Source organism: Caloenas nicobarica, chromosome 6, assembly GCF_036013445.1.
Source record: "Caloenas nicobarica isolate bCalNic1 chromosome 6, bCalNic1.hap1, whole genome shotgun sequence".
NCBI classification, from domain to species: Eukaryota; Metazoa; Chordata; class Aves; order Columbiformes; family Columbidae; genus Caloenas; species Caloenas nicobarica.
Window position 1 is genome coordinate 21,374,891 of NC_088250.1, and position 22,219 is coordinate 21,397,109.

Genomic DNA, 22,219 nt, shown 5'->3' on the forward strand with positions numbered 1-22,219 from the left:
GTTGTCTGTATCTCCACCTGGCAGACAGGGAGATAAAAAAATACTTGGGGAACATCAAATAGTAGCAAATGAGTTTTGCCAGGCTTCGTGAATGGAGCTCAGGCTATTAGTGATTCAGCTGAAATGAAAATGCCAATTCAAAATATTCTGTAATGTTTTCATGGCTAAAATTTAATTCTGTTTTGAATTGTCTCAGCGTATAAAGACTACTAGAGAAGTATAATCCAATTCAAGGGAATGCATGATATAGTACTAGTTAAGCAAAACTAATTTTAGAAGCTTTCCAAAATGAGGAAATTACAAGCTCATCTTTCCTGTCTTTTTGGAGACTCAAAGGTAGCCTAACACTCTGCTCCTTCCCCCACTTCTTTTAATTACCTGCATTTATTGCTTGTGTTTTCAGGAAGTTTTGTTTTCCTCATGAAACTGCTTTTCAAGAGGGAGGTGGTAGAACTGAGAAAGCTGACATAACTGGGAAGGAATGTTCCACACAGTTCAAGTTAAGAAACTTTTTAGTGCTGGATTTCTTATATTCTTGAAACTGTATGTTGAACTGAGATAACATCAGACATAATTCATGCTAGCCGAATATTATAGGACATTGAAGGATCGAGCAGGATCCTTAAGCATCTTCATTGTGTCTTATGTTCTAACTAGGCAGTTTTTTATGTGGACATGTCAGCTGGAGATACATATCTTACACATTATTGGCTTTTTTTTTTGTGGAACATCTTTAATTGATTCACATTGGCTTGTGGGGATTAGAGATGCTGGGGGCACTGTGGGACAGAACTGCCCAAAATAAGGTTGAAAACTCACTTCCATGAATGATGTAATGACAAATACCACATGCTTGTAGAGGTTGCTGAGTTCTGGGATGATGCTCTTAAGCTGTAACTGGGAACTGGGAAAAGATGAGTGATGCAGGAAGGTTAGGTTGAAGGAAACAGTTCTACTTCTTTTTTTTTTTTTTTTCTGCATACTCGCAAAGCCTGACCTACACAAAGTAGCAACCACTTATACCTGCGGTGCCTGTTGCTTGTAGTGTGATGCAAAGCAGTGGATCTTAGACCTTCTTGCCTCCTTGGCTAGAGAACTTCTTGAGAACTCTGGTCTGGAAAAGGACTTCTTACCCCACTCTAAATACATAAAGTTCTAGTGGAAGGATTTAAAAAAAAAATTAAAAAGCGAAGTTACCTAAAGTGGAAGTGGTTGCTCCTGGTCCTGATAATTGTATATTACAAAGCATGCTGTGGCATAGTTAAGACAGTTATTCTGCCAAATGCAAGCAGGAGGAATTTGCAGACTTTACAAGGATTTTGATGTAAGATTCTTCGAGTATTGTGTGTTTCTTTCCTACAGTCTCTACTGTGTCAGGTATTTGGTCCATCTCAGCCCTGTTGGTAATGGTTACTATCAAGAGGAAGATAAAGTCAAGAAAGAAGTCTTTTGTCAAAGAATGAGATGTTAAGTGTACTGATTGCCGTTGCTATGTTATTTGCTTTTAGAAGTCATTCCTGCCATAGGCCTTCCTGAGTGGACCCTCGTGGTCCATGTCTGTTTCCCAGGTCTGTTAAATGTTACCTCAGGGATCAGGAAAAATTTCTCCTCCTCCCCTTAAACCCTTTTAGCCAGGGGCAGCTGAACTAAAAATCACTTCAAAGGCCAAGCATGGCTTTTATTTTTTTTTTTTTTACTTGGCATTGCAGTGACAGTAGGTAGTAGCCCTAGCTTTACTGTCACAGTTAAATGTTATGACTACACCTGTTCTCTTAATATTCGAGCATCTTGGGAACATCTCTTGTAAAGATGCTGGAATTGCAGTAGCTTAAAATTGGTATTGTAGAAATAGGATCTTTCCCCATATGTGATAAGAATTCTAAGGCAGAAAAGGCATGTGACTCAACATCCCTTATCTTCAGCTGTAACTCCTTTCAGGAGTGCTTAGATAAGATTAAAAGAACCAGGCTTCCTTCCAGCCATCTCCCACTTTTTCACCTGAAGAAATTTGCTGTGAAGAGGAGCAGACTCTAGCTGCAGAATTTGAGTTGGCTTCTAGCATGTCACAACACAGATTCAAATTCAAGGAAAATAGGGCTCCTTTCTGCAAATGTGCATCTGAAACTGTTAATGTTGCAATTGAGTTGATAGAAAAGATTCTGTTGACTCCTTTTCTGTCATTCATTCATTCTCTCTGGAAATTGTGTAAACCAAATACTGAAAGAACTGCAAACAGAAATCTGAGATGATTCTGCCAGATAGTTTAAATAAACCAAAACTAAATTCAGCAAACAGAGTTGAAAACTTAAGTAGTCTCCAAAAATGTAAATGCTACTGTTGCCCACAAAACTTTAGCTTTGATTCTCCTCACCAATGTATTTTTTTTATCTCAAGGAAAGAAGTGACAGTAGCAAAGAACTCTGCTTTGTTTGGCAGACGGGGAATGCAGACATAAAGATCAAAATGACATTCAAACTAAAAGGGAATATTTTATCTTGGGCAAAACTGACAATCCAATATTTAGTGTATTCAAATTGCTTATAGTGATTTGCATTTACTTTTGGCCTACCCCTTCTGTGACTGCATTCTAAAATGAGCAGTTATAGGTGCTACAAGAGCAATAGTGTGTGATGAAGTCCCTAAAAATATTGAACTGTTCTGTACAGAAGGCTCAAGCCCATTGTCAACTGCTTTTGTACTTCAGCAAGCAGGTGTGCCAGCAGTGTACCAAAAATGTAACAAATGCAGCATTGCTGGAGGTGTTTATATCAAGGGCAAAGCTGCTGTTGGGAATCTGACATGAGAGTCCCTGTGCTATGTAGTATTTTCAGACTGGGCATATCTGGGAGAACAGGCTGTGCTGGAGACACTGGAAGATGGGTCCATGTTTGTTTGTTTTTTCTTCCTTACTCCTCTCCTCAAATCGTCTAAAATAATGCTGGTTTAATTATATTCTCTTTTCTGTAAAATTTACAGGTATAATTGAACTTGTACACTGAGTCAACATCACATTTGTCTACTCTTGTTCTTCACAAATACAAAATGGTTTGAACCCAATGAAGATATTTTCAATTGAACTTCATGAGGTGCAGCTGTGTGCCTGGGGTGTCTGTAGCAATCATGCACATAGTAAGGGCTGCTTAGGATCGTGGCCTGCCCACAGCTGGGTGGGGGGTGCTGTGGAAGGGAGGTAGCAGGAGGAAGGAAAAGGGGTCCCTGACTCCCGTAGTCCCTGTGAGTCATTCCAATATCTTGTATCTTGTTGGCTTGTTTTCCAGTAGTGATTTGATATCAGAATTAAATCTTAGTGAGCAGACTGGATTTTCCTATCTCACAAATGTTCATCTTGTTTTTAGACACCGCTAATAATTCTTTAAAATGTAGTACTGGCTTTTGAAATTTTGAAAGCAATAAATATAGCTAGCTAGCAATTGCTATGACATAAGAATGGGTTTATGATAAATCTCTGTAAGTAGGTAGCAAGCATCAGTTAATATATTATTGTGTTTTCTGGAACAGGAGATAGCATTTAAATTTTGTATTCAGAATCTGTGCGTGTCCATATGTAAAAATCAAAGTATCTATTAATATCTAGGCTGCTTAAAAATACTGTAAATACTGGTGTTAGTGTCCAATACAGTTATTATTCAGGCTTTAGTAATAAAACAATTATTAGAATAATTTTATATGCTTATTTGATAGCAGCACCTAAAGGTTCAGTTAGGATGAAGAGTTAATTGGATGGAACAGTGTAAAAATATGTTTAGGATCCTAGATACTAAGTTTTAATGAAAAGCATTACTTGAAATATCCATAGGTACTCTATATTTAGAAACGGTGCAACATGAGTAGGGAATGTGACCCATGGAAACTACCTTTTGCTAGGGGAAAAACAAGGCATCTCCTGCTGCATATGATTGAGAACATGGAGTGCAATCATGTGCCTGTGGAAACTGGTCAGTTGTGACAGTTTTTTTAGTCTCAGAAATAATAATGGTTTTCTTTGGTATTCTAGAATATGAGAGATACCTTGTTCTTAGATTTTTAACCCTTAACTGGATCCCAGAGATAATGGTATTTTTAATAGCTTTCTTCTAATTTAACCTGATTGTTTTACTGTTAAAACCTAAAGGTCAAACTAAAATGGAAAACTGCCCACAAATCCCTAGTCTTTCACTGTGTTTAACTCAGGATGAGTGTGAGATGTTGACAGGTGGCTTTAAAGTACCTTTTGTCCTTTCTTAATCCTGGTTTATGGGGATTTAAACATCACGGGCATAGTAAGTAGTCAACAAACTGCTCTATCTCATACGTAGTTGTTCAGGGATCTCTGGGAACTAGGAAAATATAGAGGGTATAGTGTTGTACCTTCAGCTCTTTCTTTTATGAGCTCTAGTTGTGGTCTGGAGTAGGATCTGCTCTGGTGACCTTAAACCATATTCAATTTGTATGAGGCTTTTATAGTGATAAGTTAGTTCAAACCAGCAGCTTCATAATTGTGAATCTGACCTTGTATCTTGTACTGCAACTTGATCAATATGTCACTTTACATAAGAAGTAATTACGTTGTGCTATAAGAAGAGCAGTAAGAACTACTGCACCTATTGATTACATTCTTTTTGTTTGCAGTCCTGTTTGCTGCCTCTTGTAACCTAATCTTTAAAGAAGCAGATTAATGCCTGCAAGGAGATATTAGGAAGACAAGAACATATTGGGAGTGAGGGAAAGAAGGAAAAGAAAATGGCAATTTAGAAGAATGTGTGATCCATACTGGGATAAGAGAGGTTATAGTAACAGAAATAAACAAAGGAGAAAGCGTTATGTCCTTTAAGAGAACAGTAAGTGGTTCTTGGTGCTGTAGCTCTAAGAGCAAGATTTGTCTTTGATGTTAGTTCTCTTTCCTAAAAAAGGCCTTGGTGCAGGAATGAAAGAGTCCTGGCAATAATATTGTATATAATTTGAATCTCTGCTGATTGTAGTCAGTACGTCATTTTTTGAAAGTTTTAGCCTGACATTTGGAAAAGTTGGATGGTAGTAAAACATGAGAAGAGTTTCATGTATTTTGAATGTGTTCTCTCACGTATCTGAAATGATTTAAAATATGAAAAAGCTCATCTAAAGCTGATGTGTTACTACATTCATGAGACTTGTCAAAGCCAAGCAAGATGGAATCAACGGTGATTATTGGCAATGAGGTACATAAAGGAACAGATATTGGCTAAATCATATTACAAGGATGATGTGGGATGCCTGTGTTGATTATTGAGAATGTAAATGTTTGTCTTGAATTTTCACTAGGTCTTTTTGATTGCCGGATATAAGGAGAAAGATATCTACTTTGCTGGAAAAGGTAAACATGGATCAGCAGAGTTTCTGCTTATTAGTCGTTACTTTAGCATTTCTTATTATCATCTGCCTGTTGGATGATGACAGCTTTTTAAATGAGAATTTCACCATTCATGTATACATACCTTTGCTTTTCAGGTTGGATCACTTTATTATGCTTGAGTAACACGGCTATGGGGAGATGACGAATTGTAGCTGAAACTACTCAACTTTGGAGTTTTCCCTTGTTAGTCTAATGGAGCCAGAATTTTGTGGGTTTGGGTTGTTTTGTTGTTTGTAGGTTTTTGTTTTGTTTTGTTTGTGGGTTTTTTTTTTTTTAATCCAGAAGAAAGCTTTTAAACTGTTACCTGTGGAAATCATCTGAATGTTTTGGGAATTGAAGACATACTTATTGGTATGTACTTGCTCACCCATCAGCTTTTCACAGGTAGATGGCAATAGTAATATATCAGGACTGCTGAGTCCTCACTCTTTTTCCATTGTGCAATAATTAACTGGGTATCCAGCTTCATAATTCAAAGGTCTAAGGTTTGAGGCTTGTCCTCTTAATTATTTCTGGAGTTTTGACTACAACACTACAATATGAATAAAACATTACTTTCAGGTCAATATGAGAGTTCAGGCTCATGACCTTCAAATTAACGAAACAACTTCTTCTACTGTACCTAATCAGCCACAAAGGATTATGGGGACCTAGGGCATTTTCATTAGTATCTCTTAAAGTACCTGATACAAAGTGACATAGCTCCAGTTTCTCTAGAAAAGCTAAATATTAAACGTCATTCTTAAGGAACAAAAGGAGTTTTAATATCTAGGGGAATGTGGTATGTAACCTATTTACTTTTAATAGCTTGTGGTTCTGACTTGCAATGATACTTAAGCACAATTGTTTATCTTAAAGAGGGGAAAAAAAAAAAGCAATGAACTACCTCCCCAAGCCTTCTGAGACATCAGTAATTACAATTAGTATGTTGCATAGCTCTCTTCTTACATATTTTTTCAAACTCACAAACTACTGTTCCAGTGGAAATTTAGGCAAAATGAATACGGGGTGTGTTCCAGTTTCTTGAATATGCCATTCAGCTTATGGTGCAGTGCAGCTGCACTAAAAACTCAGGTGTTACCTACCTGAAATTTCTTACGATAAGCACCAGAAAAGTAACTTTCCTGTTGGTTTTAATTTAAGGTCTCATCCTCAATAATGTTGATCACTCTGTATTTAAAACAGTAGAACAGCAGGAGGTGCCCTTTACTGTATTGAGCTCTTTAGAAGTATCCTAATCAGGAAAAATCTTAAGTTTTGGAACTGGATTATACAATAACTTCTGTATGCAAGAATAAGTGCTGAGAAGAAGGAAGAATTCAGTTAGATATTTTGTAAAATACAAACCACATAATTAAGCTGTTTTGTGGATGGCAAACTTCCACCTCACAATTCTGTATTCTGTGAAGTGGCTGTAAAAATAACATCGTATGCTCTCCTGATGGAAGCTTGGGTGGACCTGGCTTCTCCAGGCATGCCATCCTCTTCCTCCTGGGTTGCCTCTGGTGAGGTGTTGGCACGAGCAGTAAGGTTGGTTTCGGGGTGTTGTGCTCCTTACTGCCATTTGCAGCTCTGTCCCGTGTTTGTGGGACTGTTGTAAGGCAGGCACAGCGGTCAGCGCTCTCTCGAGGACCTGCGCAACCGAGGGGACAAAAGAGAGAGTGAACTGCAATGCTGCAGCTCCAGGGGAAGATGGAGAAAGGGGGAAGGGTGCACTTCTCAAGCCTGTTACCGTGCTTACCAAAGTCTGTGCTCACTGAACTGTCCTATATCTCATTCCTGTGAACAAGTCCCCCAAGGAGGAGCGAGGTTGGGTTTTTTTTAATTATTGTAATCCTTTTGACCTCATGCATTCATGAGTTTGGTCTCGTCTTGTCAAAGTAGTTTTGCAGGTTGGCTGAATCAGGTACTATTTTCAAAGCAAATATTTTGGGTATTGTTCCTTAGCAATCAGTTAAGAATTGCTAAAATGTGGCTTATCTTGAGCTATCATTTTCTTCATACTTTTACATTTAATTTAATATAACAAAATATATTTATACTATAAATAGTATACACTCAATGGCTGGTATGCACGGGGTGTTGCAGGGTAGCTATATTTTGGTCATACACAGAGTAACTTTGTGCTCAGAAAGATTGTGTTTCATAGGCTTATTACTGTCTAGTCCTCTTTTTCAATGAGCACGAAGTCTTGTTCACAGAATTCACGAAGTAAGAGCATATTTTCAGCTTTTCTGTTAAGTAGACAGTGGTTAATCTGTGATGCTCTGAAATACATACCAAAACTGTGAGAATCCATCCCCTGCAACCCCTGTGCTGCTAAACCATGTTCTTATTTGCATACTGTTGTTACCCTGTGTTTGGCCTGAAATTATGATTAATGCTACTAGTCTGAAGGCTTATTATTAATCTTTTTCTCAGGTGCTTTTGATGGACTGCTTTTGTGATCCCTCAAGCATTTTGTCCCAGCTGTTGGAGGAATGAGACATAACAGTTCTTGTATGTGAAACTCCCACTTACAAAGGTGTTTCTTCTGAATAGCCCTAAAATCTGTTATTCATAGGGATGTATACCAACAAAAATAGATAATTTAACATATGACACATGGTTGATACTGTTGCCTATTTGGTAATTAAGTTTTTAAACTAACTCTGTGGGAAGTGAGAGGAAAAGAAATTTGTAGGACATTCTAGCTTGAATGATATATAAAGGAATAATAATCTTGCCTCATGCTAGGTTCATTCAGTGTTAGCCCTTATAACATCACATCTGTATTTACTTGTAATGATAGCTGAGATGGATGGTATACTGTTTTCTCCTGCCTTTCATACTACTTATTTTTCACTGAGAAGCAGCTTGCTAATTTCCTCTCAGATTTTTTTCTGGTTCTCACCTGTAAAGTGCCTGAGAGATTCATCTAGTTTTATGTATAGGGAATCAATGCACAAAAGGATTACAGTTAAAATATGCTTTAGTTGTTGGTGTGATGATTTTTTTTTTTTTTTGGTGTTGGTGGTTTTGGTTTGGTTTTTTTACACCTCGATTAAGATATTAAGAACTTGGAGTTTCAGAGTACTTGGTATTACAGCTTTCAATCACAGCTCTTATCAACTTTGGCTACAGCAATGAGCACTTCAGGTTTTGCTAAACAGGCCCAGGTGTCTAAAATCAGAAAATAATAAATGCTTCAGAAGTTTTAAGTGAATTCTTATATTAAAAAAGGCTGTGACCTAGGTAGAGCTACAATAGTGTTCCCTAGTGTGGTAAGTTTGCTTTCATTCTTCCTTGTTTCATTTGCTATTACATTTCTACAATAAATGAGGCAGGGTCTTTCCTTCACTATTTTATCCTCATTGATTACCCAAGAATAGTCTGCTGGTGTATTTTATGAGTTAGCATCCTATGAAAAACAGCAGGTCCTTGTGTAATTAAACTGTTCCTGAGTTACTGGATTCAGAAGTGGATATGTTGGCTCTTATTTCAAAAGACAAGCTACATGTTTCTTTCCTTTATGGAATACTGTGTTGAGATGCATAACCTTGAAAGTGAGTATTATACAGAACACTAAATATATGTGGGAAATGATAATATTTCTATTGGTTTTGTTTTATATGTGACTGCAGAGTAATTGATTTCTACCCTACGAACACTCTTGGGATGTGCACTCATGGTCTTGCAATGCTGCTCAGGTTTGGTTGGTAAAGTGTAGCGTGGTTGGAAAAAACATCAAGAAGACAAGGACTCTGGTCTTGCCTTTTCTCAGCATAGCTCAATCTCCTCTTATAAAAGGTGTTCAGAGTTATTCTAGCCTACCCCGTTTCCCTTGTGAGTACCCTAAAAAGTTTTTAGAACGTTAAGTAATTTGGAAATGCCTCTTTACCTCCCATTCCTTTTCAAGTATAAATTCTGTCTGTTAACTTCCTTGTAGGGCAGAGCAGGCACAGAAGGGCCACTGAACTGCAGCAAAAAATGAGGACCTCTGTTCCTCAGAGACAGAGAAAGTGCCAAAGAAGTCTGCTTGCAGTAAGGCAAGTACCAGGAACTTTGGTAACTAGAGAGATAGCTGGAGTAAAGCATACCTGCCTGCCCTGTGTGACTGTGTCTCCAGGATAGGGCACAGGGACTTGAAGGCTGGGCCAGACAGTGCTGACCAAAGGGTGGAGGGGTCAGCCAGAAGCTGTTTAATCTTTCTTCACTTCCTTCTGCCTTCCAAGTAAATAAACTCTCTCATCTCCATACTGTTATTGTTAAACTCCATCACAGGCCAAATTCTGGTGGTGAAATACACTGGGGTTGTTTGGAAGCTGATTTAGTGACTGTCTCTCTGCTGGTCTCACATGTTCATTGGCAGTTACCAAAAAAGTGCACGGTTCCCATCCAGTGCATCTTGTTCCAGGGCACAGTGATATGATTCCAGGTTGAAAGAGTGAAGTTGTAATGTGTCACTAAACAGGAGACCTTGAAGAAACTTCTCACCACAGTGCCAGCTGCATTGTGCAATCCTGACTGTGATTTCTCTTCTGGCCTCATTCACATCTCCTCAGTTTAATATTTCTCGCATTCATGTGGACTGGATCCACCTTTGATCCAGTCTTCTGGAAATCTGGCTCTGGTTATGAATATGCATTAGATGTTTTGGAACCATATTAAATAAGACCCTCTTTTTCTTAGTTTGAGATTAGGGGGGTGTTGTTTGTTCTTTAAATCCTTGGGAAAAGTACCTCTCTGGCAAATAACTACCATTGGTTTAGATCCTGTGAAATGTGATGTAGCTTATATCAGAAACTTGGTGAACTTGGGGCTGTTTTCTGCTTTTCCCTTCCATATGTTGTAGAACTGAAATCAATACTGGTTCTCTGCACAAAATGCAGCCCAATTCTCTAAAACATGACCTTCCTATTTATGGAAGCTTCTGCTCACACTACAATCACTTGGAAGGATTAAATGGTGAAGTCCAAGTACACATTGCTACTGTGGACCCACATGAAAATGACTAGTCTGCTCTCCCTGCAGGCTGGTGGCTTTGGTGCAAACTGAATTGAGCCTTTGGTGAAGGAAATGCCTGGAGAGTAATAGCTTTAAAGAGATCCTCCTGCCATTAATAGCCTGTTAAGAAAGGAAACCTCTAACACACATGCACACACACGCGAACACATGCATGCATGTGCACACACACATTGTTGCTTGCTGTAAAACAGAAATTCAGTTAAATAAATGGGACACTTTAAATTTTAGAACAGTAAAGATGGATGAAATCTGAAGACTGAACAGCTGCTGTTGGGTGCTTATATTATTACCACCCAGGCAGAGGGACAGAGCCTTTAGTTTAGATTCATATGACTTGCCATTAGCCGTGTTCTCTCACTAAAGGAACATGGCTACAGATAGCCTTGCTTTAGTATGATTCAACAAAAGAACAGAAAAGCTTGTCATGATAAAGGCAAAGGGTTTAATGATGAAACTTAAATTTGAAACTGGAGACACAGCTTGTAGTATAAAATGTTTTCTGTGTGGAAAAACCTGGGTTTATCTAAGGACAGATTGACCACAAGATTACCGAATGCCAGTGGCAATTACAGCTTTATTGGATAATGCACTGGGCAGATTCTCGGCCTCTATAAACTGCCCTGGCCCTGAGAAGTTCAGAAGAGACAAATTTAGAGGTCCAGATCTGATCCACTGTTTCTTTAAGTGAATACATATATATAGATTTTTAATTAGCCATCACCTTTTGTCTTTATCTAGTCATACATCAACCCTGGTGTTTCTATCTGCCTGTTAAGAATTGGATGAGTTTGGACACTAAATTAGAACTGAACCCTGATCAAAAATCAAGCCTTTTAATTTTTAACTTCTGTGCTTAGCATGCATCTTTAATGTGTAAGCAATGTGGTTTTTCATGTCAAATTACACCTTTAACAGCTTTTTTTGATTGCTTGCTTACAGCAAAATCCAGGCAAGTAAACACATTCCATACTGTATTTTGAATTAAAAGCTGAGTTCAGTGAACAACTGCCTTGCCTATGTTTTCTCCCTCTAACCTTCTAACAGATGTAGGCTGCATCTTCTTAAACCTGAAATAATAAATTAAAAATTCCTAGATCTAGTTCAGTCAGAAAATGATGGGCTGACATTTAGTCAACAGGAAGCTGAGAGGGAGAGGTGTGTTACACCAGCATGGGCAATTTTGGATGTGGTTATGGGAAAGCCTTGAGATGTTTGAATCTGATCTTGCAGCTCTAGTCTCACTGAAATCCCATTTGATGTTGTCCAGCAGGACACAGTCCCTTTGGTTGGATGATGAGGTGCCATGGCAAAGTGAGAGAAAATTTTAGATGAAGTAAATGGAGAACAGCATTGTCCTATGCTGGCTCCTTAGTGACTATCATTCTTAGGCAGCGAAGCATCTGGGCTGATCAGTTCATTTGTCTCTGAATGCAAATTTTGTTTTCTGCATGCAGAGAATAACGGATGATAAATAATGCTGACCCACTGTCTCAGCACAAGGTTCCCCTCACTACCAATAGCATCTCCACCATTCCTGTTTGAGAATCTCTCTTGCCCACCACCCTCTGGGAAGAATAGATGTGTAGAAATGGCCATGGTGAATGGGGCAGGAGCACACCTTCTGGCTGCCAGCTCTGTGGGAGTGAAACATGGGTAGGTGCCTCCCAAAGCTTGGATCCAGGTCCCCTCAAACATTCAGTGCACATAGCTCCCAATCTGGTGATGCAGCTCCCAAGCACTGATTGCCCTGTCTGCATGTTGTCGGGGTTTGAACTGCTTTAAACAATTCCCCTTCTAATTAAGTACAGTCAATCTGTGTGTCGGCTTTTCAGGCACCCATCTGTACTGAGCGGATCTGCTTGCTCGCCTCTGAGGATCCCTTCCTTCCCTCCTCATCGGTGGTGTTGGGGGATTAAGGCAGCGGCCCCATACACAAACGCAGCTGGTTCCGTTTGGTCAGCCTGAGCCTTGCTGTGAAACCACGACAAGAATTCCAGTAAGTTGGCAACACTGAAACACAAAGAAAACAACAATAGGAAAAGTCCTTCCGTGCAGAAAGGAATGCTTCAAGCACTGTTCTCCTACAGTGAAAGGAGAGAGGGTGGGAGGGAGGAGAGAGATTTGAAGAGGCCAGGTCTCCCCCCTCCCCCGGCAGCTCTGGATCTTGTGATGGAGAGATCTTATCCTCTCTTTGTGATTCAGAGGTGCCAGGAAGCTAATTGAATATTCTGATCTGCCCCCAGTGTTTCTTGTGGCTTGACCCCGGTGCTGTGTCGTACCACTACACCAAACAGCCCTGAACCTGCATAAATCACAACCTTGCAAAAGCCTACACTCCACATCTTCTCCCCCTTCTCCCCCCCGCCCCCCTTTTCTATCTTGATAGATAGAAAACCTTTACGGAAAGGTTTACGGAGATTAGCGTCCTACAGGACCTGGAGACAAACAACAATCTGCTAATAAACAACAATATATTCTTCCGCAACTTTTGCAAGAATAATGCAGGCACCTCTACCCCTTAATTGAAGTAGGCAATGGCAAAAAAGAAGAGTTAATGCTTTGAAATACCACTTACGTTCTCTAGCAGTATCAGCAAACACTCGTTGCAGTATAATGAACACAGCAAGAAGCTAACATAAAAAAATACAGATTTTTATATAGATGATGTTGTTAAAATTAATCTGAGAAAGCCTCTTGCAAGACAAATAGACCCATCTTTCTCCTATGGTATGTATGCACAGCAGTAATTGTGCACTTGCATGTGTATATGTGCACACATACAGAGAAAGGGACAGCTTGGCATAACTAAAGTTTATACATGGAAGACTATTTCTGACTAACTAAGACAAAATGGTCATTTAACTTCACACAGTTTATGTATGATGCTTCTGATCTTGCAAACAAAGCCTCCAAAATGCTTGCCCTTTTCCTAAGACTGCATTCCAACCTGAAGTATTAGGGTATTTTTATCTTTCCCTGTGCTACTATGCACTGTTTTACCCTTGTTTAGTAGGTATATGATTCCTGAAATGGCAGCAGTAAGACACAGGCTGGCATTTCATGTGTGCACGTACCTTCGGAGAGGTAGAACCAGAGTAAGGTGTCTCCAGCTGATACCTCAAGCATTCTTAGCCAAAGCACTTTACTAAACTGCTTTTGTCTGCTAAGAAAGTGCAGAAGTTTTGCCCGCACAGTTCTTTTTTGCAATATTTCTGTGAGGAACAGTAATTTAAAAAAAGTATAAGTTTTATCCCCTGCACTGGTAAGTAGGGGTTGTGACATTTTTCAAAGTTGTCAAAAATACTTTTCTTGTTTGGAGCACGCCTTTGGGACACTGAAACCTGGAGCGTATCTCACTTGCAATCTGAAATTCCCCTGATGTACTCAAAATACGCAGTGTAGCAGCAGCGGACCCCGAGATGCGAAGCGTGCAAGTGCCGTGGCCGGGCAGGCTGCTGCCGGTGCGGCGGGGCGCGGAAGGAGGGGCAGGGGCCGCCCGCGGTGCGGGGCCTGGAGCGCTGCCTCATTCCTCATGCTGGTTCCGGGGCCGCCGGGTATAAAGAGCTTTATGCGATGTCTGGAGGGTGGGAGTTTATAGAAAACGCGATGTCTCAACAGGCGAACACGCCTTTCTTCTACAACTAGCGGGGTAAGAAAAAGACACCAGGCTCCTTGTGCTGCTGCTGTGCAGATCAGCACCCCGGAGCCGAGGAGCCAGCTTCTGAGGGAGCTGGAGCATCCCAGCCCAGATGGGACCTCGCCACTGGATGGAGGGAAGAGCAGCAACTGCTTGCAAACTGCTCATATTGTTCACTGCATGCATAATGCAGGGCAGTTGCCAAGGTAAGCGCTATGCTCCAGCCTCTCCGGAACGGGACTTGCACCGCAAGGAGCACATCCCTGTCCTGCGGTCTCATAGGAGAGAAGGACCAAAGTGCCTGAAAGTAGAGGGTTAACGGGAGCCGATTCACGGAGTTCTTTCTAATAGCTAGGGGAGACAGTTTACTCTTTCCAGGAGCCATTTGATGGAGTCGATTTCTGTTGTGGAAAAGAAACGAGCGCCTAAGAAACACTACAAACACCCCCGGCTCTTTAGCTTCACTTCATCTTAGTTTTAAATTATCCCAGGATGTTTCTTCTGATTGTTTTTCTGGTTTGTACTAACCTTTTTTTTTTTCCTGGTTGTACGAGACGGCAACACACAATTGTTGCTAAATTAGGAGGGATGGCTCAGACTTTGCAACTCTACGGTCTGAACTCACAGTTTTACAGAGATGCCAGGGGGAAGCTTGCTGTAGTGTACTTGCTGTAGTGTAGCGAGTGCTGCTCACTGGTGGTGGCAAAAAAAAATCGCCCCAAGAGTTTTGGCATTTTTTCCTTGCAATCTTTGTGCCCTTCTTGCTACAGAAGTGTGTGTAGGTTTGCAGAGCAGAGTTCACCTGCATTCTGAGAAGAGGTTTGGTGACCACTAGAGCTGTACCCAGGGTTGTTTTTGCTGAGAAGCGCACAGGCTGCAGCTCCTGCACGTAGGCAGGTTGTGCCTGGCGGGGTGTTACAGGTGGACAGGCTTGTGTACGCGTGGAAGATGCAGTCATTTGCAGAAGGCTCTGAGAAAGAACCAGCTGCTTAGTCTGGGGCACAATAAGCCCCTGAGCCGGTGGGGAGGCAGGCCGGGCTGGCCCAGGGAGCACTTTCTCTGCGGCTTTGCTGTTGCCAAGCGACCGCCGCCGGCATGTGACGGGCGGCCGCTAATCTGGCTGCTGGGGACGGGGCGGCCGAGCCGCCAGCCCGCTCCCCTGCCCTGCCCGCAGCCCGGCTCTCCCGCGCAGTTAACAGCCCTGCAGTGAAAATGAAGCCTGTCTTGGGGAGCAAGAGCGGCTGAAGTGCGTTTCCTCGGCCCCTCGTGTTGACCCGGCGGTCCTGCTGGTTGTCTGTGTATTACATGCGCGTTCAAATTGTTAATCTGCTTTCTTTGCTCAACTCTTAGTTTAAGCTCCTTAGACAGAATAAAGTAAGTAATTATACAGCAACTGCTGCTAGCAGCTCCCGCTTACGAGCAGGGAAATAGGAGATAGCTAATGTGCAGCAGGAGACCTGCAAAAGCTCTTGCCAAGGAGGTCACACTGGGCAGACTCGATCCTATGCACTATTATTTTACATTGGATAGAACGGAAGCTGCAGTGCTGATCTAAATGTTTTTCTTTTTGCTCTATAGCCACTTTTGACTGTTTAGGACATACCTGGTAAACGACATGACAGGATAAGCAGAGAGAAGCTTTGAACTCACATCCATAGGCAGTGGAAGCATAGAAGTTTTTTACTTTGGTGTCATCATCCCTATCCCCTCTCACCCTTCAGAGTAGAATAACTGTGCAAATGAAACAGTATAGTTTTAGTAATGGGTAACCGATACTAGTAAAATGTCTGGATAGCAATCTTGGCCACAGTGTTATTGTGAAATATTTGGTACCCTTAAGTTCCAGCTCCATGAATGCTGAGATCATGTCAGCCTCTCACTAAAAAAACAAGCAAGCAACCAACCAAAACCAATGACCCAAACAAAACCACTACAAGAATAATGAAAGCCCTTCCAAGGCTCAGAAGGAAGATGGTGAAAATCATATTATCTTGTCTAATCCTCAGTATTTTCAAAGGTGCTTCTGTGATGGTTTTGGAGGCTTTTTTGTTGGCTCTACCTGAGTGTTCCCTGTGTAAGGTGGGTGTTTCTAGACGTAGCTCAAATGATAATATCATGATTCTTCCTTGATTTATCTAATTCTGGATTTACTGGAATTAAACATACCACTTATAAACTGAATAAAAATACTGCTCTTGTAACTGCCATTAGTAGAATGCCTCGCTTGCAACCTTTACTCTATCAGCCTTGTTGCCTGTGGGGTAACGGTTATCAGAAAAAAAAAATTGCAGCTGGAATCTAAAAAACTACCTAAGTGAAGGTAGTGTCAAGAAGAAGAATCACGGGACCAATGTTAATGTTTGTTTTGAGGAATCTCAAAATGCTTCATGCTCACAGTCATAAACTAGAGACACTGGATGGATGTTGCACTCTCAGCAGTTTTGCAGAGGGCAAATGAGATCAGTAGGGCAACTTTGCATCTGAACGATGAGTTAGTTAATGTTACTGCAAAGGGTACCAGATCTACACACTCATGCAATATTCCACGTAGCAGCTGTTATCAGGCTCACCTTATCTAACATGGAAGGCCTGCTGTACTTTTTTTGATGAGGATTTAGTAACTGAGAGTGTTTGAATTTTTTTCTGTTCTTAATGGTTCAGCACCAGAGGAAATCTTTGTTTAGTTTCTTTATAAAACCATTCATATATAAAAAATAATATATAAATAATTCACAGAAACCTGCTTTTCATTATAAAAAAGAGCTCTCTCTTCTAGACACAAACTATTAAGAACATTCTGCACAAATCTGCTATAGTTAATACTTCTGTAACCTATATATTTCAGATAATTTAAATTTCCTTCATTGCTTTTTGGTGTCCTTTAGGTCCTGATGACCTACTTTCAACAGAGATGATGCAAATCTTTCAGAAAATAAATGTATGAGTATTAAAATAATATTAACTATTTAATAAATTACATTGGTATTGATTTTTGCCACCAATGCTGTTAAATTAATGCAAGTTAGAAAACAATGCCAGTATCATCTTTTTTTCAGACTTGCATGTAGTTACACTGAAAGGCTGGCTTTGCTGCAACTTGTTGCAAAATACCAAATTGCAATGTAAAGGCCAGGATTTCACCATTGTGTACCAATTGCCATTTGCCTCCCCTTTCTTTCTGGTGGATACTTCTGAGGATCTTTTTATTTCTTTTATGTATGAAATCAAAGATGACAGATTCACATTGTTGTGAATCATATGAGATCAATGATTGCCTAGTCAGGCTGTATATTTCCCTTGCTGATAGTTGTCTAAACTTTCGAACTCTGGGAAATGCAGCTGGAAATGCAAGCATCTCCATTAGTGGTCTTTCTATCTAGATATATATGCTAAATTTTTGAATTTTTTGATTCTGTATTAAGAGGCCAGAATATTACAGCAAGGTTGACTTCTAATATTTACTTTTTGCTCCTCTTTTCAATAACTCATAGTTTACTGATATTTTTAAAGGGTTCTGTTGTTGATCTCAAGATCAGAAGACTTTTAATTTAAACTGTTTTTTAGGAAAGGTGATTATCTATTCTGTGTGCATCTTGGCAAAATGTGATTTGTGCAGAAATTTTGCTGAAACACAGAAGTTTAGTGTATCAAATTTTATATACAACCTAAATCATCATAAACATAATAAGCCATTGGCTTAGATGTGTCCCAGGTCAATATGACTAAAATTTGTTACCATTATAAGGTAATGTGTTAGTCTGACAGTGAAGGCTGTTCTAAGAATGGATTTATATGGTGTGATATCTCAGAAATCACAATGAACATTTGCATGAAGTGAGGCAGATAATGAACAGGTACAAGGCGACCAAGTGGAGAAGAGCTACAGCAGCTCTTTCCAGAATAGCATGGAGAAACATGCTTTCCTATCAAGCATTGTAATAGTTCAATCTCCAAATTAATAATTCAGTGTTTCTTAGACATTGCCTTCACTCGAATCTATTTAATCTGTCTCTAGGCTGATGTATAGTGACATTGCTGTAGGCGACAGGCCAGAGTCATCCTCCCTTGCACAGCGTTGTGCATGTCTGAATGATGGAGAAGCCTGTCTGTAAGACTGTGCCTCTGCCAAGACCTGGTGTTTGAAGACCTTGAGTGAGACTTTCCTTGGGGATTGAGGATTTGGGAGTAATGAGAAGGGAGAAAGATGGCAAAGAAAATGAAAATACCAATGGAGTCCTGATGTACAATTTAATAGGTATTGTGCATGACCTAGGGGCTGTAGTGTTCATAATGCTTACAGGTATAATTTTCTTGGTTGTTCTCAGAGATGTACTCGCACAAAATCAAGACCAAAAATCCCACTGACTGTCCATCTACCTGGCTCTGAATGAATTTATTTCTTGTGGGCTGACAATTTAAAAGTACCTATGAGCCAAACATAATCTTCTCACATTTTAATTAATGAGTGATATTTCTGTGCACTGACAGGTTTTTTTTAATGGTTCTTTTTAATGAGTAGCCCTCTTTTAGTAAATCTCTTGAATTTTCTTAATAATTGACTCTTTTTTCTGTATTCTGTTCAGCAGAGCATACAAGGAATTTGCAAACTAATCACCTAAAGTGAAGAATGGGACAAACCCCATAATTTTAGTTAAAAATTAAAAGCAGTAATTGGATGACACCTGGGGTTAGATTTAGGGTCTATGCCAAATGCTAGAGTTACAGTAAATAATTAAGCTACAGGAGTCAAGACAAATAGAGACAGAGCATCTAAGGAGATTTCAACGAGGATAAATGTGTGATGTGTGTGATGCTTCTATTTCCCTGTAAGACAACCCAAAACCTTCTTTCATGTATTGAGCTCATTGGAAATTTGAGCAATGAAATCCTACTTTAATCCAGATTTATTTTCCATGTGTTTTGCAGGAAATGAGCAACGATTCATTTGGGGGAAAGGTAGAATGCATTTCATTAAAGCCTTTTAATTCTTTTCCTTTTGGGTTTCTTGGATTGACATGAAATCGCACTGTTTGGAGCCTTTTCCCCTCCACATGCCTCCTTGTACTGTTAGATTATTGCCAGATCCAAGCCCAAATGTGCTTTTTTTAAACTTCTCATTATTTAGCATCGAACCTGGTGGTTCTTTTGTTGAGATTTTTTTTTAAACTGAATACTCTTGTCTTTAATTGAGCGGTAAACAAGCACATTGTAGAGGCAGTTCATTTTACCTTTATGACTATTGGATCAAAAGCCATTCGGTCTTCCTACAATACTTATTTTTAGATCTGAGATCTTGTGAAAACTCTTCACATAGACAAATATGTGACTTTGAATCACATTGTACTGTCACTTTTAAGCAAGATTTTAGAGTCGTTTATCCTCTTTCAGAGCTCTGCTGGAACCATATAGCACTTTGGATGTTTCAAAGGAAATTACACTTTCTGGAAGTTGTCATTGTTGAAAAACTTTAAAGGTCCCTTCTAATTAATGATCCATAGGTTGACATCTATTTAAAGAGAAGTTGATGTTTTTATTCTACTGTGGCTAATTAGCGATGAAATCAGATAATTTGTCAGCTTCTTTCTAATAGCTTATACTGAATGTGGCAAATAAAGGACAGAGCTGTTTTTAAAATTATTTAAAACTAAAGTGCTTCTTTATATAATTTGATAATTATATTTTATTCTTAAACATACCTTGAGCTGTTTCTAGATGAAGGAATGACAATTCTGACTCAATGCAGTGCAACTCCTTTAATTTCAAAGAAATTATCACATAGTCGTACTGATCTAAGAGACAGAAAATAGGATTCAGTGAAGAGTAAACATCTCTTTTAATAGCTTATTACTGTTTGAGATCCATTTTGAAGTCCGGTTTCTTATGATAATGTTCATTTTATCAACTGCTTTTTGCTTCCTTAACTCAGCACACTTTTAGAACAGTTTAAGGAAATTAAGTTTCATGAGTAAGCATAGAAATGTTTAATGGAATGGATAGCCTTTAGCGGATTCTATAAGCTTTACTGTTGGTTTCAAGGCTTTTAATGTTTCCTTTGTTTTGCAGTGCTTAAAGTGGATTAGAGATCTAAGGATCACTGTTACAAGTTTTGTTTTGGATTAATGAAGTGAGATATAAGAGTTGACTGAAATTGTTCTACTTTTATGACCTGTTCTATTTTATGCTTTTAACATGAATCAATTGCCTTTGTTTTACAATCAAGAAGCCAGATCTTCAGCAAAAGGGCACTGTTTACAGCAGCAGTGTGTCTGCCCAATTATTTTCTTGCACAAGCAGGTCATGATACACCCTGCTGAGTTGAGTCGAAGAATGGGGATCTGTTCCAATAGGGACTCCCTCTGATGGGGATTGCAGGCTTATGCTTTTGTGGAGCAGGGGTGGGGGTCGTAGTTGTGTTCTGTGGCATCTCTTAAAAAAAAAAAAAAAAAAAAAAAAGAAAAGTCCACAAGGTATGGCAGGCACTGATATATTCACTAATATATTTAGATTCTAGGTAATGGTTTTTATCTTCAGAAACCGTTGTGCACATTATCAGAGAAATGTACCAGAGAGCTTAGTTTGGTTTGAGGCAGCATAGGGCCTGTAGAACTGGGGTACATACATGTATCAATAATCCTCCCCAGGTCTGCCCAGAAGAAGGAAGTTGGCTATGTAAAGTTCACATCATTCAACACCAGTGGGAAACCCCATTTAGAGCTGATCAAGCCCTTGTCATACCTTGTCACCCAAGGGTACAGTTTCCTGAGCAGTGATGAGCCAGCTGAGCAGCTCGCTGCTGCTGGGAGCAGGCGGCCCCACTCTCCTTCCCTCTGTCCTCCAATGTCCCATTCCCGTGTTGCTGCCAAGCCTCGAGTTTGTGCTGCTGCTTTGTTACAGCACTGCTGCTCATCAGACCTCTCATGCAGAAAGGTCTTGTAGGTGCTGGAGTGTGAAAGTGAACCTTAGCATCAAGTGGGAGTAGGAGAGGAGCTGGAACGAGAGCGAGAGAGACCCCTTTTCCTATGGTAGGTCAGTGGGTTGGCTCAGCTGGCCGTGCAGCCGCTGCTTAGGGCTACTGCTGGGAACATACAGGCAGTGCTTGGCCAGCATGCTGGTTACAAGAGTGGTCCCACCAGGGCTATAGTGAACCAGCACTAGCACCGCGGGAAACCCTTTTGTCAAGTTGTCGAGTGTAAACAGGTGGCTTCACTTGAATGGGACTGCTCACGTGTTCACTTCTGAGCAGGATTGTAGGGCTGTTCTCAACCTGCAATGCAATAAATGAGTTGGCTGATAACCAAGCACGTGGAATGCTGCTGCAGCTTTTGTTGGCCTTCTAGCTGTGTTAATAAAAATAACTTTTACAACTAAGAGATCTAACAGGTTTTTAAACCATTTCAAGTGAAACAAACGAGCCACAGTTTGTGTCTGAAATGAGTGAAAAAGTTTGTGGTGTCTTCCATATGAATATAGGACCTGTTTTTATTAGCTTTGCAGTTTTGACTTTTCTGTGAGAAGTCAGCTACAGAATGCACTTTAAAGCCTCATTGACAATGAATTTTTGTTCCTAATATTCTGTAAATGTAGCCAAGTACTAAATATTCTTTTGTTACCTCTGTAGTACATGACAGGTATATAGTGGAGTAATTAAACTGCATCTACTTCGGTTGTTAATCTGAGCCTTGATAAATTTCTGTTGACTGAACCAATGGGAAACCTGAGCAGAGCCGCAGCTGTGGCTCGGTTGTGGCCCATCTTTTTGGTGAGGCCGTCTGTCCGTCTGCTTCACCGGGAGATTTGCCTGAGGACAGAGGACAACAACAACAATCGGGCTCCTCTGGCACTTGCAGAAGTGATATCCTGCCATGGAATTTGTGTTCTAACTGTAGGCGATCGAAAAAAATGACAATCTAACAGTGGAAATGCAAGAATGCTGTTATTACTAGCTTTTATTAGTTTTGCAGTTTTAAACTTTATTAAGGCTGCCACAGAATGTACTATAAAATGGTTGTCTTGCAGTGAAAAAACAAAATATAATAAAACTTTAAAGCTGAACTTTAAATCCTTTAGAAATTTGGGTGTCTCTTGGTTTGTTTGATGAAAAAAGAAATTTAAAAATAGTTAAAATCAATGAAATAATCAGTAGCAAAATTTAAATTACTTGAGAGGTAAAAGCTCCAACCTTGATT

General features: G+C 39.9%; 1 protein-coding gene across 1 annotated transcript in view; it reads left to right on the forward strand.

Moving 5' to 3' along the window:
* The first annotated feature begins 14,145 nt into the window (after positions 1 to 14,145).
* The window catches only part of LRP2 (LDL receptor related protein 2), a 118,996-nt gene continuing 110,922 nt past the window's right edge, over positions 14,146 to 22,219 (forward strand). Inside the window, exon 1 of the mRNA XM_065638288.1 lies at positions 14,146 to 14,239. Coding sequence (XP_065494360.1) covers positions 14,146 to 14,239 — 94 coding nt within the window. The remainder of the gene's footprint in view (positions 14,240 to 22,219) is intronic.